The following is a 21,099-nucleotide window of genomic DNA, read 5'->3' on the forward strand; positions in this document are numbered from 1 at the left end:
GCATGACATGGATGCATCCACACTAATTGCAGCACCTTAGTTACATGCATGCCTTCTACACATATTCTAAGTTTCTTATGGTTGTGTAACTATTTGATGGTGAAGAACTGTCTTCGTCATCTACAGTTCATGTGCACTACTTTGCATTTAATTATTACATCTACCTATAAATATATACTAGCTTAACAGGTGTAAAACTTTTTCGAAGGACACAAAATACTGTGATTAATTTACTTTAATTCCTTTATAAATTTTTAACCTCTGTTTTGTTTCAATTCAATGAGTTTGCTATTGCTCATAGAATAGCAAGAAACTGCCCAAGCAGCATAGATTACCATGCTGATTTTAAGCTTTCATTATGCTCATAGTCAGAAGCATTAAGGAGAGAACTTACTTGAGACATAAATAGTTTTCCATTTTTCATCAAACAGCAAAATGCTAACTAGATACATGATTTGTTTCTTGTTCCCACCATGTTCATGTTAGAAGCATCACAAGTATAAAGGTTTGCCAGAAGCTCACATTACTAACATGCAGTTATGCAGTACAGAAAGTTCAAAAATCATTTAGGCTACCGAAATTCGGACAAGCAGAAACCTAGGCGTATGTTGTATAAAACAGCCACTACCTGTGAAATTTACCACATCAAATTTCTAATTATTGTTTGGAAACGACCATAAAGTTCTCGCTAGAATCAAAACATACCTTATCAAGTAAAGAGATTCTATAAGATGATCCCCTCCACTCTGAAATCCAAGGTAGTGTTCAGTCCCATGTACATTTAATCCGCATAAGCTGAAGATATAAAGACACCCACTTAAAATGCGGATATTACCTACCTAGTGCAGAACTCAAAACTCAGTCCAAAAGGCTCACGTATCGGAACAAAACAAAAAACCTACTAGTTTAATAGGCACTATCAGATAGTGCTTTCCATTCCTGTAATATTCGTCGGTGGTGCAAGAATAACAACTACTTTAAGTCATTGGTTTTAGGCTATCACTCTGATTCAGATTACGACTGGCTGATAATGCTAATTTAACTATGATATGGTGGTTCCTTTGCCATCCGGAGAATTCTAACAATTGCTGAATCTTGCCTAGAAATGTAGTATAGCAATCTACAAGTTAAAGTAACAGATGCAGCTAGAGCCTAGAGTTACCTCATTAATGGTGTAAAAACTAGCCACCAGAGTACTAATGACAGAGAGAGCAGGCTCAGTTTACTCTGTTACCTTTTATTTGAAAATCTTCTACAAATGAAAGATATCTTACACAAAATATTAATGAAACTGAATCAAAGTTTACTCAAGTTCAGAAAATAAAGTATAAAGTAAATCAGACACAAAAGTCATATTGACTATCCAAAATATTCCTAATTTGACCAGTAAAAACATGATCAATATTAGAAGATTGACCCATAAGATTTCCCATGAAAACACATTATGCTCAACAGTTTCTGATGTATCAATGACTATAAAGACTTGTAGTTTAATATTGACTGCCTCATATTCTGACAAACGTTGGAGGACAGCTGTAACTTTGAGAAAAATTTTAGCCAATGAGACGCAGATTCACTCTTTCCCCTGGCCACATCCTTAATCCACATCCTTAATAATACATATAAGAGTTAGCATCAAATAAGCAGATATCAATAGAATGACCAGCAATAACATAATGAATCAGGAAACTAATTGCTAACCGCCTGCTGAACACAACATCAAAGCAAATTAATGATTTAGTTAATTAGATTAAATAAACAATGTAAATATATAATAAGCATCCCTTTAAGTTCATATATGTTCCTATTACAAACCCTTATGTTCAGCTAGTAATGGTCATAGAAGTCTGATAGATCCTCTATACCTAAGAATGGCACATTTTTTATATAGACAGAGGCAACACTACTAAAAGCCCCAAAACAGAAAACAGAAACCTAAACGAAACATTGTATCAAATACCTTACGTGCAAACACACTGCCCCCTCAGGCAAGAGAAACTGAAATCTAATTCAACGAATAGTATGAAAAACAGACCATTTGAATCCTGCATTTTCAATATCAAGCTATTAATCAAACAAAAAAAATCTTGTGATTTTAATGCAAAACAACAATGGGAAATTCTACCTAGGACAAGGGCACAGTCAGGGGCATTGCAGAATGGATGACAGCAATGCAAGAGGGGATATATATTGAAGGAGTCCTGTTTTTCCTGTATCTAAAACCCTTTTAGCACGTTTGGTATGGGGAATAGCTATGCTATTCCCCTTCTATTCCTGGTCATTTTCTACACCTTCGTTTGGTTACAAATTGGAACACGGAATACGGGTGCCGCAGGAATAAAAATTCCATAAAGCTGGCTTTTAGCCAGCTTTATCTATTCCCTCCCCCACCCCCCGTAATATCTATTCCATGTCTCATGGAATAGTTATCAAACATGTAATGACTAAAATGCCCTTACCAAATGTTGGGTTCAAAAAAATAATTTTCTTCTTTTTTTAAAAGGGTTTATGAATTTGCATTTAATCTATCAAAAGACATAATTTACAATTTTTTTTAGAAAAAAATGATTCATAATATATGAAGAATTGGCTTAAAAAAATCTATACACAAATTTAATTGATTATGATAGATAAAATATAATATAATTAAATTATATTTTTAAATAATTATCTATTTATAAAAATATGTGATTAAATTATAATTATTTTTAGTAATTAGGGAAAAATATAATTATGATGGATAATTAACTTTTGGGATAAATGTGTATTTAAATGATAATAGGGATAATTTTATTTTTTTATGAAAATAATTGTTAATATGGTTAAGGGTATTTTTGTCTTTTTATCACCTATTCCTTTCTTATTCCAATCTTATTTCTACCAACCAAACACTGTGATAAGTCATAATAGCAATTCCTGCTCTATTCCATTCACAATACCAAACAAAATAATAACTATTCTATTCTATTCCCACTTTATTCTATTCCCACAGAATAGCAATTCTATTTTATTCCTGTCTATTCCGCGAACCAAACGTGCAGTTTGGGCAACTTGTTTTGCCTAACTAATACTAGCATTCTCTTCCTAAATTATAATAGTTGATATGACATCTTGAAGGAGTCTCAGAAACAGCATTATGCCTTAAAATTTAATAAAAAGGACTGACTGGACTAAAGAGGTCAACACTATATATATATTTTTTTATTTCAATATGCAAGAAACATCAAACACGTCTCCCCCTTGATAGAATTTGACACGTTGTATCATTATTTCAGTCCATGATCCTCTTAATCAAATTGCATAATATCAACAATGTAAGCAGAAATTCGTTTTACCCACCTAACATGGCCCAGTTCTTTGGCTGGATCCATCTGAATTCTTTGTTGTCCTTTCCAACTCAAACATCAAAATAAGAAAACAAAAACAAAATCAAAAACTTAAGCATGAAGTAGATGAACAGAAAGTGATTACATGATGTTGGAACTTTCAAAAATAAAACTACAAGTCCAACCCACTGTCCTGAGATAACAACAGAGTAGAAAAACAGGAAGAAATGAAATCATTTCATAAACAAGTGAAAGGGGCAACTGGACTTGGAAAAGTCCCAATGAAAGACTTCAAAAAACGCGTTGAATTCTTGTTCCAACAAGTCCTATTAAATACACAATTGGGTCCCAATCTGCTTAATTGAAAGCACTCCTTTCCTTATCCCCCCCGTTCTTATCTCCATTTGAGAACAAAAAGGAAGAAAAAAGATCTTCCCATGGGAAGACTGAAACCTTGGCCAAAATTTTACCTTCCCTTCATGCTACTTCCATTTCTCTTACTCATTGGATTCGCACAAGCTCAACAAAGCTATGTAGACAACCAGCAGCTTGCCTGTGAAGATCCAACCAAAGACAACAATATAACTAGAGGCTATTTATGCAACGGTGAGCAACGATCATGCCAATCTTACATTACTTTCCGATCAGAACCACCTTTTTACAATACAGCTGTCTCCATAGCATACCTGCTAGGAGCTGAAGCTATGCAAATCTCCTCTCTAAACAAACTCTCAGCTGATGTTTCACCAATTACGGCCAAGTCAATGGTGGTTGTTCCAGTCAACTGCTCCTGTTTCAGCGGCGGCAACGGCAGCTATTATCAGCATAATGCTTCTTACACCATTAAGTTTGACGGTGAGACTTATTTCAGCATTTCTAATGATACTTATCAGGGTCTTACAACTTGCCAGGCAATGGAAGCCCAAAACCCCATTAACTTTAGGGAGCTAGAGGTGGGTAATGAACTCACAGTTCCTCTTAGATGTGCTTGTCCTACTGTTAGACAAACCCAAGGTGGTGTAAAATACTTGCTTTCTTATCTTGTTACATGGGGTGATAGCATTTCTGCAATTGCTGAAACTTTTGGTGTTGATGAGAAAAGTTTATTGGATGCCAATGAGCTAACTGAACAGGATCTTATATTTCCATTCACACCTCTATTGGTTCCACTTTCTAAAGAGCCTACCAAGATTGAATTGCCTCAAGCCTCCCCACCTTCAGTTCCATCTCCTCAGATACCGACTGATCCTGTTGAAGAATCTAAGTCTTCCAAGAAATGGGTTTTCATTGGTGTTGGAATTGGAGCTGGTTTTCTTCTCCTTCTTGGTCTAGCAGGGTTCCTGTTCTGTTTCTGCAGACGTCAAGCTCGACCAATAGCTTCACCACCACCAAAACCACCATCCCAGGTCAAACCTTCTTCAGATTCAGCAAATTACACTGGAAACTCCTGGTCTTCAATATCTTCCCAAGGGGTTCGGTATGCAATTGAATCCTTAACTCTCTACAGATTCGAGGACTTGGGAGCTGCTGCTGGGAATTTCAGTGAATCTAACAGAATCAAAGGATCAGTTTACCAGGGTTCTTTCCAGGGTGATGCTGCTGCTGTGAAAGTGATTAAAGGGGATGTTTCTTCAGAGATCAATTTATTGAAAAAGATTAATCACACTAACATTATCAGGCTTTCAGGTTTCTGTGTACATGAAGGAAACACTTACCTTGTCTATGAGTTTGCAGATAAAGGCTCAGTAAGTGATTGGCTTCACTCCAACAAGTTTCAAACTTCATTTACTCTTTCATGGAAGCAAAGAGTTCAGATTGCATATGATATAGCTGATGCACTCAATTATTTACATAACTATATAAATCCGCCATATGTTCATAAGAATTTGAAGACTAGTAACATTCTTTTGGATGTTAACTTTAGAGCCAAAATTGCCAACTTCGGATTGGCAAGAACTTTTGAAGACAATGATGAAGGTGGATTGCAGTTGACAAGACATGTGGTTGGGACTCAAGGTTATATGGCTCCTGAGTACATTGAAAATGGTGTGATCACACCTAAGCTTGATGTTTTCGCGTTGGGGGTTATTATATTGGAGCTTTTATCGGGGAGGCAAGCTGCAAATGCTGAAAAGAATAGTGGAGGAGAGGAGTTGTTAGCTGCATCTATCGAAGGAGTACTTGAAGGTGACAACGTGCGAGAGAAGCTCAAAAATTTCATTGATCCTTCTCTTAGGCCTGAATATCCCCTGGATTTGGCTTTCTCTATGGCTCAGCTGGCTAAAAACTGTGTTGCTCATGATCTCAATGCTCGCCCTTCCATGTCTGAAGTTTTGGTCACTCTATCTAAGATTCTATCTTCGTCATTGGATTGGGATCCTTCTGATGAGTTTCAACGCTCTACATCTCTAGGCAGTGCCAGGTAGAGAGTTGGACACTGTAAGATGCTTTGGTGAAGGTCAAGTGCCCAACTATAGAGGCAAAAAACGAATGCTAGTGACATTTTCCCTGCTGTGGTATAAGACAAGTTTTCCCATAAGATTATATCATACATGTGTATGCAAAATATTGTTGTCTAATATGAAATGCGAGATGCAATTCAATAACATATACTCCTGAATAATTTTCCCACAACTTCATAGTTGTTTTTGTTAGAATTTTTAGCACTTAAGAGATTGTTGAGTGTTGAAAACAAAGGAGGAAGATAATCATACACTTCCATTAAAAAGGATATAGGCTTTTATAACCTTACAAAAGATAATACTGAAAAACAAACAAACAAAATTAAAAGAAAATAGATAACACTATTTGGGATTACTGCATCATTAAGTTCATGAGTTGTCCTTTATATGTGCATTAATTTTCAAAACAAAAAATTAAACAATCACCAAGTAAAAGAAACTAAATAACCACCAAGTAAAAAACATGTAATTAGCACATAGCATTACTTCTCCAAATTGAAAACTAACTTTTCACAAGAGTAAGCAGGGTCTAACTCCAACATACCTCTTTAGGGTCAGCTTTCAATATCCTCAATTTGGATCTTATTAATTCAAGTCTATCTTTCAGAATCATATGTTTTTAAATCACTCCCATGCTTAGTTTGGTAAGTCTCCCAAGGATAAATAATTCTTTTATTGTCTTGGTCAAAAGAGGCAACATGTTGCTGAAGGACACTCATATCTTCCAATGCTCTAGAGCTTATTGACCTCTCCGATATCTTGGCCATGAATAACACCTCCTCATTCGCCTCATGTTTCTTGGTTACTACAGCTTTTTCTTCTCCTTGATCAGCTTTGTTTTTGCAGACTTTCTCCACATGATTAAGTTTGTTACAAGACCTGCATGTAACATTTGGTTTGTACCAGCAAAAACACTTACTATGACTGCATTTTTTACAATGAAAACAAGGAGGGTACTGAGCCTTTGACTTACCTTGCTTTTTATCACTATTTTTCTTCTCACTTGCTCATGCCAATAAAGCATTTTTCTACATGATCTTCTTGCCTGAAAGCCTTTTTTTGCATTTGAGTTTGAGGAGCATTTACAAGTTCTATCACGATCAACGTGGATATATCCTTCGAGTCCGCCAAAAAAGATGTTTTGGCCTTAAATTTCTCTAACAAGCTTAGAAGGAATTTGTTGACTATTTCTGTTTGGTAAATTTTCCCCAAATAATCTCAATTGATTGACTACTTTCAAAACATTCTCTGAGTAGTTTTTTACACTTTCCTCATCCTTCATTTTCAATACTTCAAACTCCTTAAGCAAATTTAGAACTTGTATTTAACAAGTCCTATCACTGCCATGAAACTCAACCTTCAATCTGTCTCATACTTCTCTATCAGACTCACAATTCATTATATGAGTAAAGATCGAATCAAAAACAGCGAAATGAATACAAGATAAAGCTTTATACCTTTTCATAATTTTTTCACAATACTGCTTTAATTGTACAATTGTTGGGCTTGATTGCTTGATCTTAGGAGAATTTCCATCAACTTCAATGATCTCCCAAAAATCGAATGCATTAAGATACGCTTTCATTTTTATTGCCCATATTAGATTGTTTTCTCTCATAAAAATAGGTGGAGCAACGACACTGAAATTTGCAAAAGCTATTTTTTTGGTATGTTAAAAATAGACAGTAAAAGATAAAAAAAATATTAATAGGGATTTTTTTTAAGTGATTTTATACCAACACAATCCCTTAAAGATAACAGCTTTAATATTGTGTTAGAATTTTACGCAGTTGAGAGATGATGAAGTGTTGAAAACAAAAAAAAAATGATAATCACACATTTTCATTAAGAAAAATAACGACTTTTATAGCCTTACAAAGATAATACTGAAAAACAAACCCATAAAATTAAAAGAAAATAAATAATACTACTTGGAATTGTTACACCACTAAATTTATGGATTGTCCCTTGCAATTACATTAACTGCCCAAACCTGATCAACATAAAAAACTAAACCACCAAGTAAAAAAAAAAAAAAAAAAAACCAAATAACCACTAAGTAAAAAACATGTATATGGCACACAGCTCTACTTCTTTAAATTGAAAACTAACTTTCCAAAGTAAAGAGTGCAGCAAGCATGACCTAATTGCAACAATTTTCATGGTCTTTTATTTATCTGTGTTACCATAAAGGACGGAACAAGCAAGGATCAAGAATGAAAACAATGGGGTACTATGATGTTATATGCTTCCCATAACCGTTGGTGAACCAATTTTTTTTTTTTTAATTGAAGTGCTTGATACATGGAAAGGAGAGCAAGTCCACCACTTGCTTCTCCATTAAAATGGTGAAACAATTTTTATCTATCAAGAAAAAACCGATAACCTATTGTAATTCTTTTCTATTAAGAAAAACAGGAAATAACAATGTTTAGTGGCCATTTTAGTATTATTTTCTATTAGTATATTTCAATAGCAACAAACTATATTGACTCAAAACTTACAATTTAAGAGTATAATAATTTGAGCAGAACTAAAAGTAAAATATTATATAGTTTTAATTGTCTGGTGCAAAAGTAAAATTAGCAATTTATTCACTAAAAAAATTGTTGTTAAATTTTATTTCTTCAAACATTTTTTTTTTATATTAGCAAAATACTTTAACTTCTTATCCAGTAGTCCACAAAAGTCACTATTATTATACAAAATGAAAGTCAATATTTTATTTTTCTTTTATGAACGAAGAAGTAGTAGTCGTCTGTATGCGTTTGCTACCGAACTGTGGGGAAAAAATAGTCTCTTGTTCCTCGTACATTAGGTAGTTTAGAAACAACCCATGGCGACAGCTTCATCCTCCACCTCTACGGACCCCAAACTCGACCTAACCAAGCAGGTTTTTTCTCTTTCTCTCCTTTTTCTATTCACTTTTACATGTCTCGTGCTTTCTCATTCATGGGATTATTTTTTCTTCTTTTCTATCAGATAAGAACCCATGAGGTTGCAATAGCAGAGCTCAGTAGTCTTTATTCTTCACAGGTATGTCCTTTTATGGGCTTTTTACTGAAATTCAACAATGACCCATTTTTGCCATTTATGTTTTTTTTTTTAAACTTTTCTACTTTTTTCTTGTTGCTTAGTGCTTCATGTATAATTAATAAGGAGTTCAACTTTACCTATTGTAAACTTGTTTTTTTTTTTTTAGTTCTTGTACATTCTTCTTTTTTCGAAGGATGCATGAAACTGGGATGTCTTCAACCTAAATTTGAAATCATTGGAATGTCTAATTGGCATTGGGATTTTTTCATGGTTTAGCTTCTATGTTCCAGAGTTAGAATTAATTGAAACAGGCAAAGTTGGCTTGGTCATTTTCCCTTGTCGATGGAAATTAGGTTTGATTTCTGCGAATTATGTTCCTATCACTCGTAGGTTTGTTTGAGATATAGATGGTTCATGGTTATTGTCATCAATATAAGGGGCTGATTTAAGTGTGTTTTGATAAGGATGTTTGTTAATTGAAGGCTTGCCTGAGAGATAGGGCTTTGGGGTTAATGTGTTATTTGTGGAGTCCTTGATTATGTTACAATGCTATTGGTAGCCATGAAGAGTGTTTTTCTAATGTGACAGCATGATGATTGGTGTTCGAATAGGTTTGTGTAGAATGTCTTAGACAATTCAAGAGAGTATAAGCATCTCTAACTTTGAAGGAAGATTGATTGTTACTTTGTCTACGAGCTTGCATTACCCTTTATTGAACATCCACTGCAGATAGGAAAAGTCACCTTTTTCATTATGGTAGTTTCCGGATTGGGATTTTAATGAAGTCCTGATCATTAGAATGTGGCATTAGGAAATACTTGGATTGTGAAAATTTTCTATATGTTGATGATGAAGATACTATAGCTAAGTGAGAAGAACTGCTCTATATGCTGTGCATAGACTCTGTCTTGAGAGGGCCAAAAAGTATGCAAGGGATTTACAAAGGATTGGAGTATTGTTTTTGCTGCATATCTTAAATGATGTTGATCCCAAATTGATAAATCAGCTAGCTCACTATTGTTGACTCTTTGGATTAAGCATATTTTTTGGTACTGGAATGCGGGAGTTAAGTTCCAAATCCAACCTCAGGTGAAGATCTCTTGTAATATGGGAGAAGCCAGTGGAATTTGATTATTTTCTAGACACTGATGGGTGTCTTTATTGTAGAACAGGAGGTCATGGCGGTGCTTTGAGAAATTCACCAGGAGATGCAGTATTTGCTTTTACAGAAGCTTGCATGCCTGCTACAGTTTATTTCATGGATTAGAAATGATAAAGAATGGCCTAGAGTTCTTAGAAGTTTCCTGAGGATTTGAGTTGCTTGCCAATGAGAGATTGATATTTCTCAATTTTAGAGCCAAAAAAATTGTTACATACAGGAAATAGCAAAGAGTATGAAAGCGGTCCTCTGATTATATATAGCATTAGGTGCACTCTACCTGGCAGACAATCATCCCCCTCCCCCTTCTTTACTTGTTGGAGCATTCAACAACTTTATGATGTATTTTATAGATTACCAAATGATGATGATTTACGAGTTACACATCTTCAGTCATCAGGTTTCAAATGAGTGGTTGACATGCCTACAATTATTCATAATTTTTTCTGTTAATGCAAAAACTCTTTGGTGGTCGAGGAGTTAAACTATTTTGTGAAGGCAAATGGAGTTGGGTTGTAGTGTGATGACGCTATGGTGGTCCTTGGATCTTTTTGGTTTTAACAGGGAGCTTGTAAATACTCATGACGGTGGCCTCATCCACTTGGCAACCTGATTTTTGTTCATGTTTTCATGATGGTTCTTGCGGCCTTGACTTTGACAGGAAGCTTAGGGTCCTGAATGTCTTGGCTTCTTCTACCACACATGGGTAGACTTTTGTAAAATCTCTATGTGTAATGAAATTAGTTCAATTGCCTTTCAAAAAAAAAAAAAACTATTTTTCCATGGATGTAGAAGGAAAGTAAGCAGCAGTAGAAAAGATAAGGTCTGTTTCTTTGTAGGTGCATAAATGGATTTAAGGTACTTTTTAGTTACACTCTTTCAACTTGAAAATAAATTTTAATTCTTTCAATGGGGAACATCAGAAACTGTCAAGAGAGTCTGGTATGAATCTGTCCAAAGTATCCAGCAAGGTCTATTACATTTGTATATGGTCCAATGATCCAAAGCTAATCTAATGAAGGGATTGCTTTGTCAAGTTTTCTTCATTAAACCAAAAGTTTCTAAAGCAGGTTCTATTCAATATACACTAAACTAATCTTGCCCACCTCCCGAAACTAAAGCAGGCACTTCTGAGTATATATGATATGTTTGCCTTTTTCCACTGCAGACTGTGTACCAGAAAAATGGCAACTTATTTTTCCGCACAACTATTCAAAAAGCTACATCATCTGAGCAAAGTAAGAAATCTTTCCTTTTCACTGCATAATCTTTTTTGACGAGTTAATAATCTATAGTGATATAGTTTTCCTTCTTGGTTGGTTCATTTCTGGCAGAACAACTGGATTCGGCAAAAGCTAAACTTGAAAAGCTGAATTCCCAGTGACTATAGGTGGCCCATGTTGTTTCCAGTTTCCTTGACTACTTGCCACTCATTGTGACTGCCTATTCCCAGGGTGTGATGTTAAAGTTCAGGGATTTTCTGCAAGGTTGCAGCCTATTTTTGGTTACTACAAATTGCCCGGAGCATGAGGCTTGAATATTTTCGGGTGAAGTCTTGTGCAAAATTACCTGTCTATTGTTTGTTTAATGCAACGAGCAAAGTTCTAGAGTGAGACTTGAAAATATATATTAAATACAGTGAAACTCCTCTTCCAACCTTTGTCATGGACTTTTGTGTGTATGTATGAGGTATGAATATGATGACTATTTGAGAAAACAGAAATGGTAGAGAAATAATTTGGGGAACAAGGTAGAACGAGCATGAAGGACTAAAAGAAAAACGATAAAGGATAGATGATCCACTGTTGAATTGCTATGCCATGGCAAAGACGGCATGGAAAGAAATTTGTGACAAGGTTTGACAGGAACTTTGAAAGAAAGACAATTGTAAAGAGGAAGACTGAAGATATTTTTTTGGTTGTTTTAATTAAAACGAGCTTATAGTCTCCATTTTAACCGTCAGAAATCTTTTCCAATTTGGTGTTTAATGAACTAACGCCTGTCGTTTTCATTAGGCATCAATCAGTCTTGACGGGTCCAATGGGTTCTGCTTTTAGTTAGACGTAATTGGTCCACAGTTGAAGAGTCATAGGCAACCAAGTCTCAGCAGATATGAATCAGGCTCAAGATAAAATTTGGAGTGGCATAGAAATTCATGAACCAATTAGAACGTTGTTCCGTAAAGTTAATGACGAGGAGATTCGAACATTCCCTCAAAGCCCTGTAATTTTCCAGTGCAAGCATTCGACACCAAGAGGAAAGAAGAGAAGAGGAAGGTCACATTTTTGAGGTTCATCTTGGGTGTTTTTATTATGTAGATGGTAAGTTGTTGAGGTTAAATGAAGTGATAAAGATGAATTCTTGAGATTCATCTTAGAGTTTGGAACTAAAGTAGCACACTGACGGCGAAACTATTAATGGCTTTGTAGCGTTACGTGTTGTATAAGTTACGCTGTTGCTTGCTAGACGGTGAAACTATTTTTCGTCTTGGGCTTGAGTTTTCGTTCTTGACCACAGCATACAAAAGCAAGAGACTAAGAAAACCCCACTTGAATGGCAATTCTCCAAATGACTTTGCACTAGCAAATTAAAACGCAATAATAATACTGAGATGATGGCAGTTCAGGGTCTCAGTAGTATAAAGAAGTCACTCCATTCTTAGCTCTTCACCTATCTCATATAACTAGAAAAAAAAAAAAAAAAAGAAGGCATTGCAATTGCCATGGAGAAGAAGCGTAAGCCTTGGCCAACATTTCATGTTCTTGCATTGTTGTTGTTGTTGTTTCTCTCGTTGCATTGTGGCAGCACACAAGGACAACAAGCTTATCTGAACAATGATCAGTTGGAATGCGGTGACAAAAGCAAAGACAATAATATCACCAGAGGCTTTTTGTGCAATGGCGTGAAACAATCATGCCAATCCTATATCACCTTCCGGGCAGAGCCTCCCTACAATTCGGCAGTCACCATAGCTTATCTCCTGGGAGCTCAACCTGATCTCATCTCCTCCCTTAGAATCAACAATCTCTCATCTGATGTATCAGCAATCCCTGCAAATTCCCTGGTCTTTGTTCCACTTAATTGCTCCTGTGCTGGCAGCTACTACCAACACAACGTTACCTACACCATCAAGGAGGACACTGAGACATATTTCACCATGGCCAATGATACATACCAGGGTCTCACCACTTGCCAGGCTATGAAGGCTCAAAACTCAATAGGTATCATGGACCTGAAAGTGGGTGATAAACTCCAAGTTCCCCTTAGATGTGCTTGTCCAACACTTGACCAAACCTATGCTGGGGCCAAATACTTGCTCACCTACATAGCCGGTTGGGAGGACTCCATTTCTTCAATTGCTGAAACTTTTGGTGTCGATGACCAAAGCGTATTGGACGCCAACGAGCTCATCGAGGACATGATATATCCATTTACTCCTGTTTTGGTTCCACTTGCCAGAGAGCCTACCAGATTGCACCACCGCAGGCTTCCCCGTCTCCACCACCGCCTTCTCAAATAACTATTACTCCTACTAGAAAATCTAAATCTTCCCACAAGTGGGTGTTTGTAGGTATCGGCATTGCAGCTGGTTTGCTTTTCCTTTTTAGCCTCTCCGGGCTTCTTTTTTGCTTCTACAAACACCCTTCTCTTAAGGCTGAGCCTGAGGCATCAGCACCACCCGAACCAAAACCACTCTCAGACTCAATAGACTATTCTGACAAGTCCTGGTTTGTATCTATCCACGGCGGTAGATATGAGGTTGAATCCTTAACCCCCTATACGTTCAAAGACTTGGAAGCTGCAACTGGGAATTTCAGCGAGTCTAACATAATCAAAGGCTCCATTTACCGGGGCCAATTCCAAGGTGATGATGCTGCAGTTAAGGTGATAAAAGGGGATGTCTCGGTAGAGATGAATTTATTGAAGAAGATCAATCACAACAACATCGTCAGGCTTTCAGGTTTCTGTGTTCATGAAGGAAACACTTACCTTGTCTATGAGCATGTAGAGAAAGGTTCTCTAGATGATTGGCTTCAAACTAGCAAGTACCAAACTTCATTTTCTCTTTCATGGAAGCAAAGAGTTCAAATTGCGTACAATGTTGCAGATGCACTCAATTACCTCCATAACTATATAAATCCTCCATGCATTCACAGGAACTTGAAGACCAGCAGCATTCTCCTGGATGGCAACTTTAGAGCCAAGGTTGCCAACTTCGGGTTGGCAAGAAGTGTGGAAAATGAGGGTGATTTGCAGTTGACTAGACACGTGGTTGGGACTCAGGGTTATATGGCTCCGGAGCACTTTGAAAATGGGGTGATCACGCCTAAGCTTGATGTTTTTGCATTCGGGGTTGTCCTGTTGGAACTTTTATCAGGAAGGAAAGCTGCTGAAAAGAATGCTGGAGGAGAGGAATTGCTATCAGCATCAATAAAAGGGGTGTTAGAAGGGGTTAACGTGGCAGAGAAGCTTCAAAACTTCATTGACCCCACTCTCAGGCATGAATATCCCCTGGATTTGGCTTTTTCCATGGCCCAACTGGCTAGAAATTGTGTTGCTTATGATCTCAATGCTCGCCCCTCCATGGCTGAGGTTTTAATCACTGTCACCAAGATTTGTTCTTCTTCATTGCACTGGTGTCCATCGGACGAGTTTCAGTCCCTAAGCAGTGCCAAGCAGGCCACCTACTATGATTCTAAGAAACTACTACAATTGATGGAAGATCCGACTATAGGATTTTAATTTACTGGAAAGATTGTAAGATACTACTTGTTTTCGTGAGGCTATTGTCGACTACATATAATAAAAGGAAGTCCAGTGACAGAGACTTTTTCGTTTATATTCTCCTACACACCAAGACAAGTTTTTCTGTTCTCATCTGATCAATGCGTGCAAAATGCAACATTTTTATGCAATCTTATTAATGTTTAGACAAAATTTTCTCTTTAGATAAGAAATGGTTGAATGAGATCCTATACATATATACACATGTAAGTGTTTGAAGCTAAATTTTGCTCAACTATTCACTGACTATAAGTCTAGAACAACGTTTGTACAAAAGTTTGTATTCCTCAAGCAGAAGAAGATACTATTCAACTTGGATCCTAATGTCCATCACCCTGCTTTGATGATAAGCAAAATCATTGTAGCCCAACTACATTTTTCACATATAATTTGACATGGTTGCACCATTTCTTAAAGACAGTTTCCCAGAAATGCACTGGGTTTCTTCCACTAAATGAAAGTTTCAACAATATACAAAAAATGAAAATGAAGGGGAGAAAAGTAGAAAGAAACAACCAAAATAGTAGAAAGAATCATTCCCCACTGTGCCAACAATCTTCATATGCATTATCACATATTAATAATCCTTTTACAATGAAGTCTCAGAAATGTTGGAAACCTGATTATTAAGCCAACTGGCAAGATTTTATTCTATACAAACTGAGTAAATAATCTATCTCATTTACAGTAGAAGGTAATTTGACAGAAAAGGTAGAATGCTCTACTAAATCCCTTCACGCGAAGTTTGAAACCAAACAATTGCAAGGGTCACAAGGGATGCATAAATGGAATTGGGTAACTTTTGCACCACTTTCCCAACACCAGGAACACCCTCAGTAGCCTTCTTTGTCGCCATAGCTACAGTTGGAGCTACAACCAAAGTCACAATCAGTCCCTGACTAACAACAATGAATGTGTCAGTCGTGAGCTGCTGAATAAATTTCACAAATTCTTCTTGGTCGATTTCTCCATCAAGGTTGAAGTCATACTCCTGCATAGGAAACAAAATAACTAATTTATGCTTTTTAGCCATTACTATATTATGTTCTTCCAAGAAACATTTTAGAGGAAAGCAAAGATACATTTTAAAGAGAAATTAGGGCCAAAAGCAAAGTAAATATGTCCCATAACTTTCCAAGCTGCTGACACTCACAGGTAATGAGACTCCACACGATAGTAAATGAGTCCAGAGAAGTAAATATGTATATATCCCATAACTTTCCAGGACGCTGACACTCCTAGGTAATAAAAATAAATACAGTATTACTTGAGTCCACTTGAACGTGTCAATGCATTTGCTTTGCATGACGTTGATATCGTATAGAAAGTTATGCTAGAAACCTGCCTAACTTCCAAACACTTCACATAAGAGAGGTTGTCATTGAGCTTTGCTAAGGAACCTTTTTTTCATAAAGTGCACCATAAATGGTATCTTTAGATTGCAGAACTGACATCTGAATATTTTAATCCTAGGCTAAACATAGTAAAATAAATTTTTAAAAAAATCAAATTTCCATTTGACATCTGAGCAAACCTTGAGTAATTCAGCCTTTTAGAACAATATGATTGCTAGCAGTCTTAATCTAATGATGTTAATTTGAGATGATGTATAGTTAAGTATTATCATCACTCAACTCCCAATTACATCCATGCACCAAACTTACAAGCACAGAAGCACCTTGGGGTGGATTCAAGATCTCCTTATACAATGTAGCAAAGATATCCTAGAGGGCAGTCATATTGTCACGGTCCCAAAAAAGTAGCCTTGAATCCCACATCAGTTGTGCACTAGAGTTAAACTTCAAGAGCTTCGTTTTACCAAAAGCATTCAATTTGGTACTTCTTATTCTTAAAAATTTTAAGCACATACACAGGCAGTGACATCCCTTAATCAGGAGCTAAGCCCTCTGACACTGTGTCAATTAATCTGATACATATATCCATAATATTGTATGCGACTGTTAAAGAATATCATAACATTTTCATTGCAGTAAAGTATATTATTGAATCCAGTGTTTTGCATCATGTATTAAATTTTTTGAGTTACCTGCATCATTGATCTGACTTGCTCTTTAGAGGGTGGATCAAAGTGCGGCCCGGGCAAACGCTTATTAATATCGCTGCAAAGGGAAAAATCAATAATCATGTCACGCCAATAAGGTTAACATCTTCAGTGAATAATTAAAGAATATGAAAGTATTGAAACAAAAACTGTTTAGGCAAAATTCCTCACTTGTACACAAGTAGGATAGAAATATATAAATCTTCGAATGTTAAAGTAGCTCTTCCTGATTGATTTTTGATACGCTCAAAAACCTTATCACTTATTTTTCTTATCTGTTTCTTTCTCCATTCCTTCCCTGCACAAAGTGGTAAACTATCAAATACACACACCAGCATTACAAAACAGTGCAAAGTCACTTGTCCAATTCTGATAATCCAAATAGTAATAAAAAAGTATAGTTATCAAAGAATATGACTCAGTAAGACATCTTGGTCTACAGACCAATATTGACCCTGAAATTCTTTGGCCACTATAATAATGGAAACAAGAAGCCATGAAAACTCACTTCTTCAAACACAGTAGTTACTGAAGTAATTAACAATTCTAGTCAATATGGCCATCAAGCCATCACAATGCTAAATACCCATTTCTTCAAAAGGACGATTAAAGCTTCATTAGGCTCTCACTTTTCTTTTTTGTTTTTTTTTTTTTTTGAAAAATTAAAAATTCGAGATTTAACTTTCTATAGATAACAAAAAGTAAAGACTCTTTTTCATTTTTGCTCTCCATGTGGTCTAAAAAAAGTAATATACAAGTAAAAAACATACTTCTTTATGGAATATAAATAGAAAATAAACATTTCTAAAAAAAACCCTTCATAATTACCATGAAAAATCAACTTCTGGGTTTCAAAGATCAGAAATTTAGTTATTAGTATGAATTCTCCAGATAAAGAAATATTAAAAGCTTGGGTTAAAATGTTTACCGTGAAATTTGTCCAAGACTTGTCCCATGACTTTAAAAAAACGACGTAGCCCGCTAGTGAGGCTCAGTTCCACTTTGCGGATTCGATTAAAGAGAGATGATGGCGGATATACGGAGGGAAAGGGATAAAGGTAAAAGAGGAAGGGAGGGAGGGAGGTGAGCTTATTCGGTGTCGTTTCTGTGGAAAGATGTTTGTAGAGGTCACGTGGCACATAAAAAGTGGAGGACTGTAACGTAATAGCAATAAAGGGTCACGTTATCTACTTTGGAAATCCAATCACATTTTGTTTATCACTGTCATTTGACTTCTCCTTTTGTCAATAGTGCGCAAAATAATGATTCAATCTAGGACTTTCTTGCGACCAGATCTTGTCTACTCTCTAAGGGCCCATTAAAAAATTGTTAGGCCAAGGCCCATGGGCCACATTGTCGCAACCTGTTATCAGGCCATTGCCATCGTTGAGCCAACATGTGCCCATCTAAGGTCAATGCAATGTTGGGCCAACAAGGCTTGGGCCCATCGCAAGTAATTTATTTATGAGATAATACTTATAAAAAAATTTAAAATTATTTAAGAAAATTCATATAAATTTTTATTCTTTTATTATGTTTAATCAAGCTCTTTAACTTTTATGTTAAATGAAATAAGTTTTTATATTTTTTATATCAGCATATCACGTTAGCACCATATAATATCAAATGATAAGTAACATTTTGATTAATGACAATTAATCAATAATTAGTTATAAAAGTTTATTTAACCCACAACAAGAAATTAATTAAATGTAATAGAAAAAAAAATTTATTTATTTTTTTAAATAGTTTAAGAAATTTTTCAAGCCTCATGCATTTATCTATTAATTCATTTTAGTATCTAGCTACTAAGTAATTAAGAACAAATTTCAAGTAAAATCACTTTTGATCGAAGAATAAAATCTTAATTATTTGCTCTTTGTTGAATTTTTCTTTTCTACATGAATTAATGGAGAAATAAAGTGAGGGAAATTAAAGACAAGGCCAGAAACAATAACAAGAAAGATCAGTGTTTGAAGGATAATTAGGAAGACATTGTCCTGATCCTCCAGCGTGGTTATGCATTTGCAAACACTTTTGCTGACAATCATCATCTGCCTTGCATCCAGATCGTCTATAGCTTCTCTGAACATATTTTCAGTGCAGTAACTTTAGGCACTCCATATCACTGCAAAAAAGAACACAAGTAGCATAGTTTTAGAAGGTATATATATTCATATATATGAACTCACCCTCCTTAAAAATGAATAGGAGAAAACAGGAACAGCCTGCAAAAATTCTTAGACAAATCGGGCATCCTCCTTTGCCAGGGAAGATCTTTCCAAAGCAAGTAGCTTCTGGTAAACCCTGGGTCCATAAAAAGGAAGTTGGTACTGGAATTAACGCTTTAGAAATTAGAGTTTGATATTCTCATTATGATTGCAATGCAGCAGTGTCAGCTTCATTAATTCAGTCCAACAATGAGGAGTTCCTTTCAAAAGAATGGCTCTCCCAGTTTCCTGAACAAGCAGGAAATAGCAATTGCTGCCTAATTATTAACACTTTCGTTTTCTGATGCTTGGCTCTTTCTGAAATAGGCAAGTGCAGGCTATGCCCACATCCATGTTTGGATATCTTCTCAAGTCTCTACCCTGCCAAAAGGGCAAAGCCATTTCCTCGGGCTTAGCAGGCTGCAACCTGCACAACTTCACCGTCAATTTCAGATAGAAATTTGTTCCAGAAAACTACCCATTTCTGTCCTTTAAATATGAAAATGATTGCAATAAGAAGGAGAACCACTACTGTATACAGGAGGAATAGTTCCCATGACAGATCAAAATCAAAGAACAAGAAGCATGCGATGGCTCCGATCCTCTTTAAATACGAAAAGGTCTAGTTTGGTACATATGAAGATTTTTATCGGGTTTGTGGCTACACGATAAAAATGTATTTTTTTTCTTTTTATTTTATAAATCTCTTTCGTTCCATCTCAATATATCAAATTAAGATTTTTAAATAGAGTTATTTCATATATTTGAAAAAACTGAAAAAAAAAAAAAGGCATAATGCTTAAGAAAATTTAAATAAATTTTTATTTTTTTATTAGGTTCAATCAAGTCACTATATTTTTATTTTAGATCAAATAAATTTTTATGATTAATTATAGATTAATTCTCATTAGTCAAAATATCACTTATTATTTTATATTTTCATAGCATTGACATAACGACGTTAATGTAAAATGTGAAAAATATCACATTATCATGATACCATATCAAACGAACATGTCACTTCATCATTAGTTATGATATGTCAACATGTCACATTATTATCAATTATGTTATGTTAACAAACCACATCAGTACCACATGATATAGAATGACGTATTACATTTTGATCAAGTCAATTATTAGTTATAAAGTCTTGTTTGGTTTAAAATAAAAATATAAAATTTTGATTGAATGTAATAAAATTATAAAGATTTATTTAAAATTTTTTAAATAATTTAAGAGTTTTTTTAAATATTATGTTAAAAATAAAAAATCAAGTCCATATATAATTTATAGATAAGGTTAGTTTAGCCGACGGAAAGAAAGCTGTTTAATATAGGTAAGCAATGTCGGTTTTGGAACTCAATCACGTGATAGAAACGTTTGATATGTAGCCTATAGACTTAGCTTTTGTGATATTTATGGTATGTGACCAAAATAAAAAGTGTATAATATCTTTTTAAGGAATTAAGTGCATATCTTTTTTATGATTTAACATCTAACTAAACTTTTTAATTTTAATTAATTCTTGATCTTAATTTTCTTTCAATGAGACAAAAAAAATGTTAAAATCAAATGTGTGTGGGCATATGGTACCAAATAGCCAATTATGACTAAAATTTCCTACATTATTCAATGTAGTTGCTTATACTTTAGCTTAATTAAGGAATTTCATTTCTGAGTTATGCTATTAGCACAACGTATTGTATTTTTTTCCTTTTTATTTAGGTATGACAACACATACGGTATTTACTAATATTATTCATATCATACTCGAACTTAATTAAAAATCAACACTTATACCATAACTCAATTATTAATACTTGCAAAAGGTTCGAACTCAACATATTAAATTATAAATAATATGGGTATCAATCATAAAATCTGTTTTGAACTCAAATCCTAGATAAAAATAACTTTAAATCAATTTTTACATATATTATCAATAAAATTAAATTTAATAAATTAAATTTGACTCATAAAAAATGAAAATTTAAAATTATAGTTTGAATAATTAATATTACATCAATTATAAATAATTTTAAAAAATAATATTAAA

The 21,099-nt window shown here is 35.0% G+C and overlaps 3 protein-coding genes, 1 long non-coding RNA gene and 1 pseudogene across 6 annotated transcripts; 3 read left to right on the forward strand and 2 right to left on the reverse strand.

The window, feature by feature from the left end:
• Positions 1-496: 496 nt before the first annotated feature.
• LOC18599696 (uncharacterized) lies at positions 497-2,315 on the reverse strand. Of its 3 annotated transcripts, XR_001928188.2 has the most exons (4): positions 2,126-2,315; positions 1,961-2,045; positions 706-795; positions 497-628 (listed from the first exon to the last, which is right to left on the reverse strand). It is a non-coding gene; the product is annotated as an uncharacterized LOC18599696 (long non-coding RNA). The 3 variants fall into 3 exon arrangements; XR_016026345.1 differs by having other exon boundaries at positions 1,961-2,313; XR_001928187.2 differs by lacking the exons at positions 497-628; positions 706-795 and adding an exon at positions 1,293-1,609 and having other exon boundaries at positions 2,126-2,302.
• A 1,343-nt stretch (positions 2,316-3,658) lies between these two features.
• On the forward strand, positions 3,659-5,960 carry LYK5 (Protein kinase superfamily protein). Its single transcript, XM_018121898.2, has one exon. The coding sequence runs from the start codon at positions 3,764-3,766 to the stop codon at positions 5,750-5,752; it is 1,989 nt and encodes a 662-aa protein (XP_017977387.2). The 5' UTR covers positions 3,659-3,763; the 3' UTR covers positions 5,753-5,960.
• A 2,551-nt stretch (positions 5,961-8,511) lies between these two features.
• On the forward strand, positions 8,512-11,643 carry LOC18599698 (Prefoldin chaperone subunit family protein). Its single transcript, XM_007029769.3, has 4 exons — positions 8,512-8,681; positions 8,771-8,824; positions 11,152-11,221; positions 11,318-11,643. The coding sequence occupies exons 1-4, from the start codon at positions 8,625-8,627 to the stop codon at positions 11,365-11,367; spliced, it is 231 nt and encodes a 76-aa protein (XP_007029831.1). The 5' UTR covers positions 8,512-8,624; the 3' UTR covers positions 11,368-11,643.
• Positions 11,644-11,861: 218 nt separating this feature from the next.
• LOC18599699 (protein LYK5 pseudogene) lies at positions 11,862-14,823 on the forward strand (annotated as a pseudogene).
• A 491-nt stretch (positions 14,824-15,314) lies between these two features.
• Positions 15,315-17,937, reverse strand: LOC18599700 (Calcium-binding EF hand family protein). The gene is made up of 4 exons (XM_007029771.3): positions 17,759-17,937; positions 17,002-17,128; positions 16,816-16,888; positions 15,315-15,759 (listed from the first exon to the last, which is right to left on the reverse strand). The coding sequence occupies exons 1-4, from the start codon at positions 17,784-17,786 to the stop codon at positions 15,493-15,495; spliced, it is 495 nt and encodes a 164-aa protein (XP_007029833.1). The 5' UTR covers positions 17,787-17,937; the 3' UTR covers positions 15,315-15,492.
• Between the last annotated feature and the right edge of the window lie 3,162 nt (positions 17,938-21,099).

Source organism: Theobroma cacao, chromosome 5, assembly GCF_053813885.1.
Source record: "Theobroma cacao isolate CCN51 chromosome 5, ASM5381388v1, whole genome shotgun sequence".
Classification (NCBI taxonomy): Eukaryota; Viridiplantae; Streptophyta; class Magnoliopsida; order Malvales; family Malvaceae; genus Theobroma; species Theobroma cacao.

Excerpts from the sequence above, each read along its gene's own strand:
- LYK5 (XM_018121898.2), top strand. The coding sequence starts at position 3,764 with ATGGGAAGACTGAAACCTTGGCCAAAATTTTACCTTCCCTTCATGCTA.
- LOC18599698 (XM_007029769.3), top strand. The coding sequence starts at position 8,625 with ATGGCGACAGCTTCATCCTCCACCTCTACGGACCCCAAACTCGACCTA. Across the intron at positions 8,682-8,770 it reads AACTCGACCTAACCAAGCAG|ATAAGAACCCATGAGGTTGC; the intron begins GTTTTTTCTCTT and ends CTTTTCTATCAG. Across the intron at positions 11,222-11,317 it reads AGCTACATCATCTGAGCAAA|AACAACTGGATTCGGCAAAA; the intron begins GTAAGAAATCTT and ends CATTTCTGGCAG.
- LOC18599700 (XM_007029771.3), bottom strand. The coding sequence starts at position 17,786 with ATGGGACAAGTCTTGGACAAATTTCACG. Across the intron at positions 17,129-17,758 it reads AGTCTTGGACAAATTTCACG|GGAAGGAATGGAGAAAGAAA; the intron begins GTAAACATTTTA and ends CACTTTGTGCAG. Across the intron at positions 15,760-16,815 it reads AAGTCAGATCAATGATGCAG|GAGTATGACTTCAACCTTGA; the intron begins GTAACTCAAAAA and ends TTTCCTATGCAG.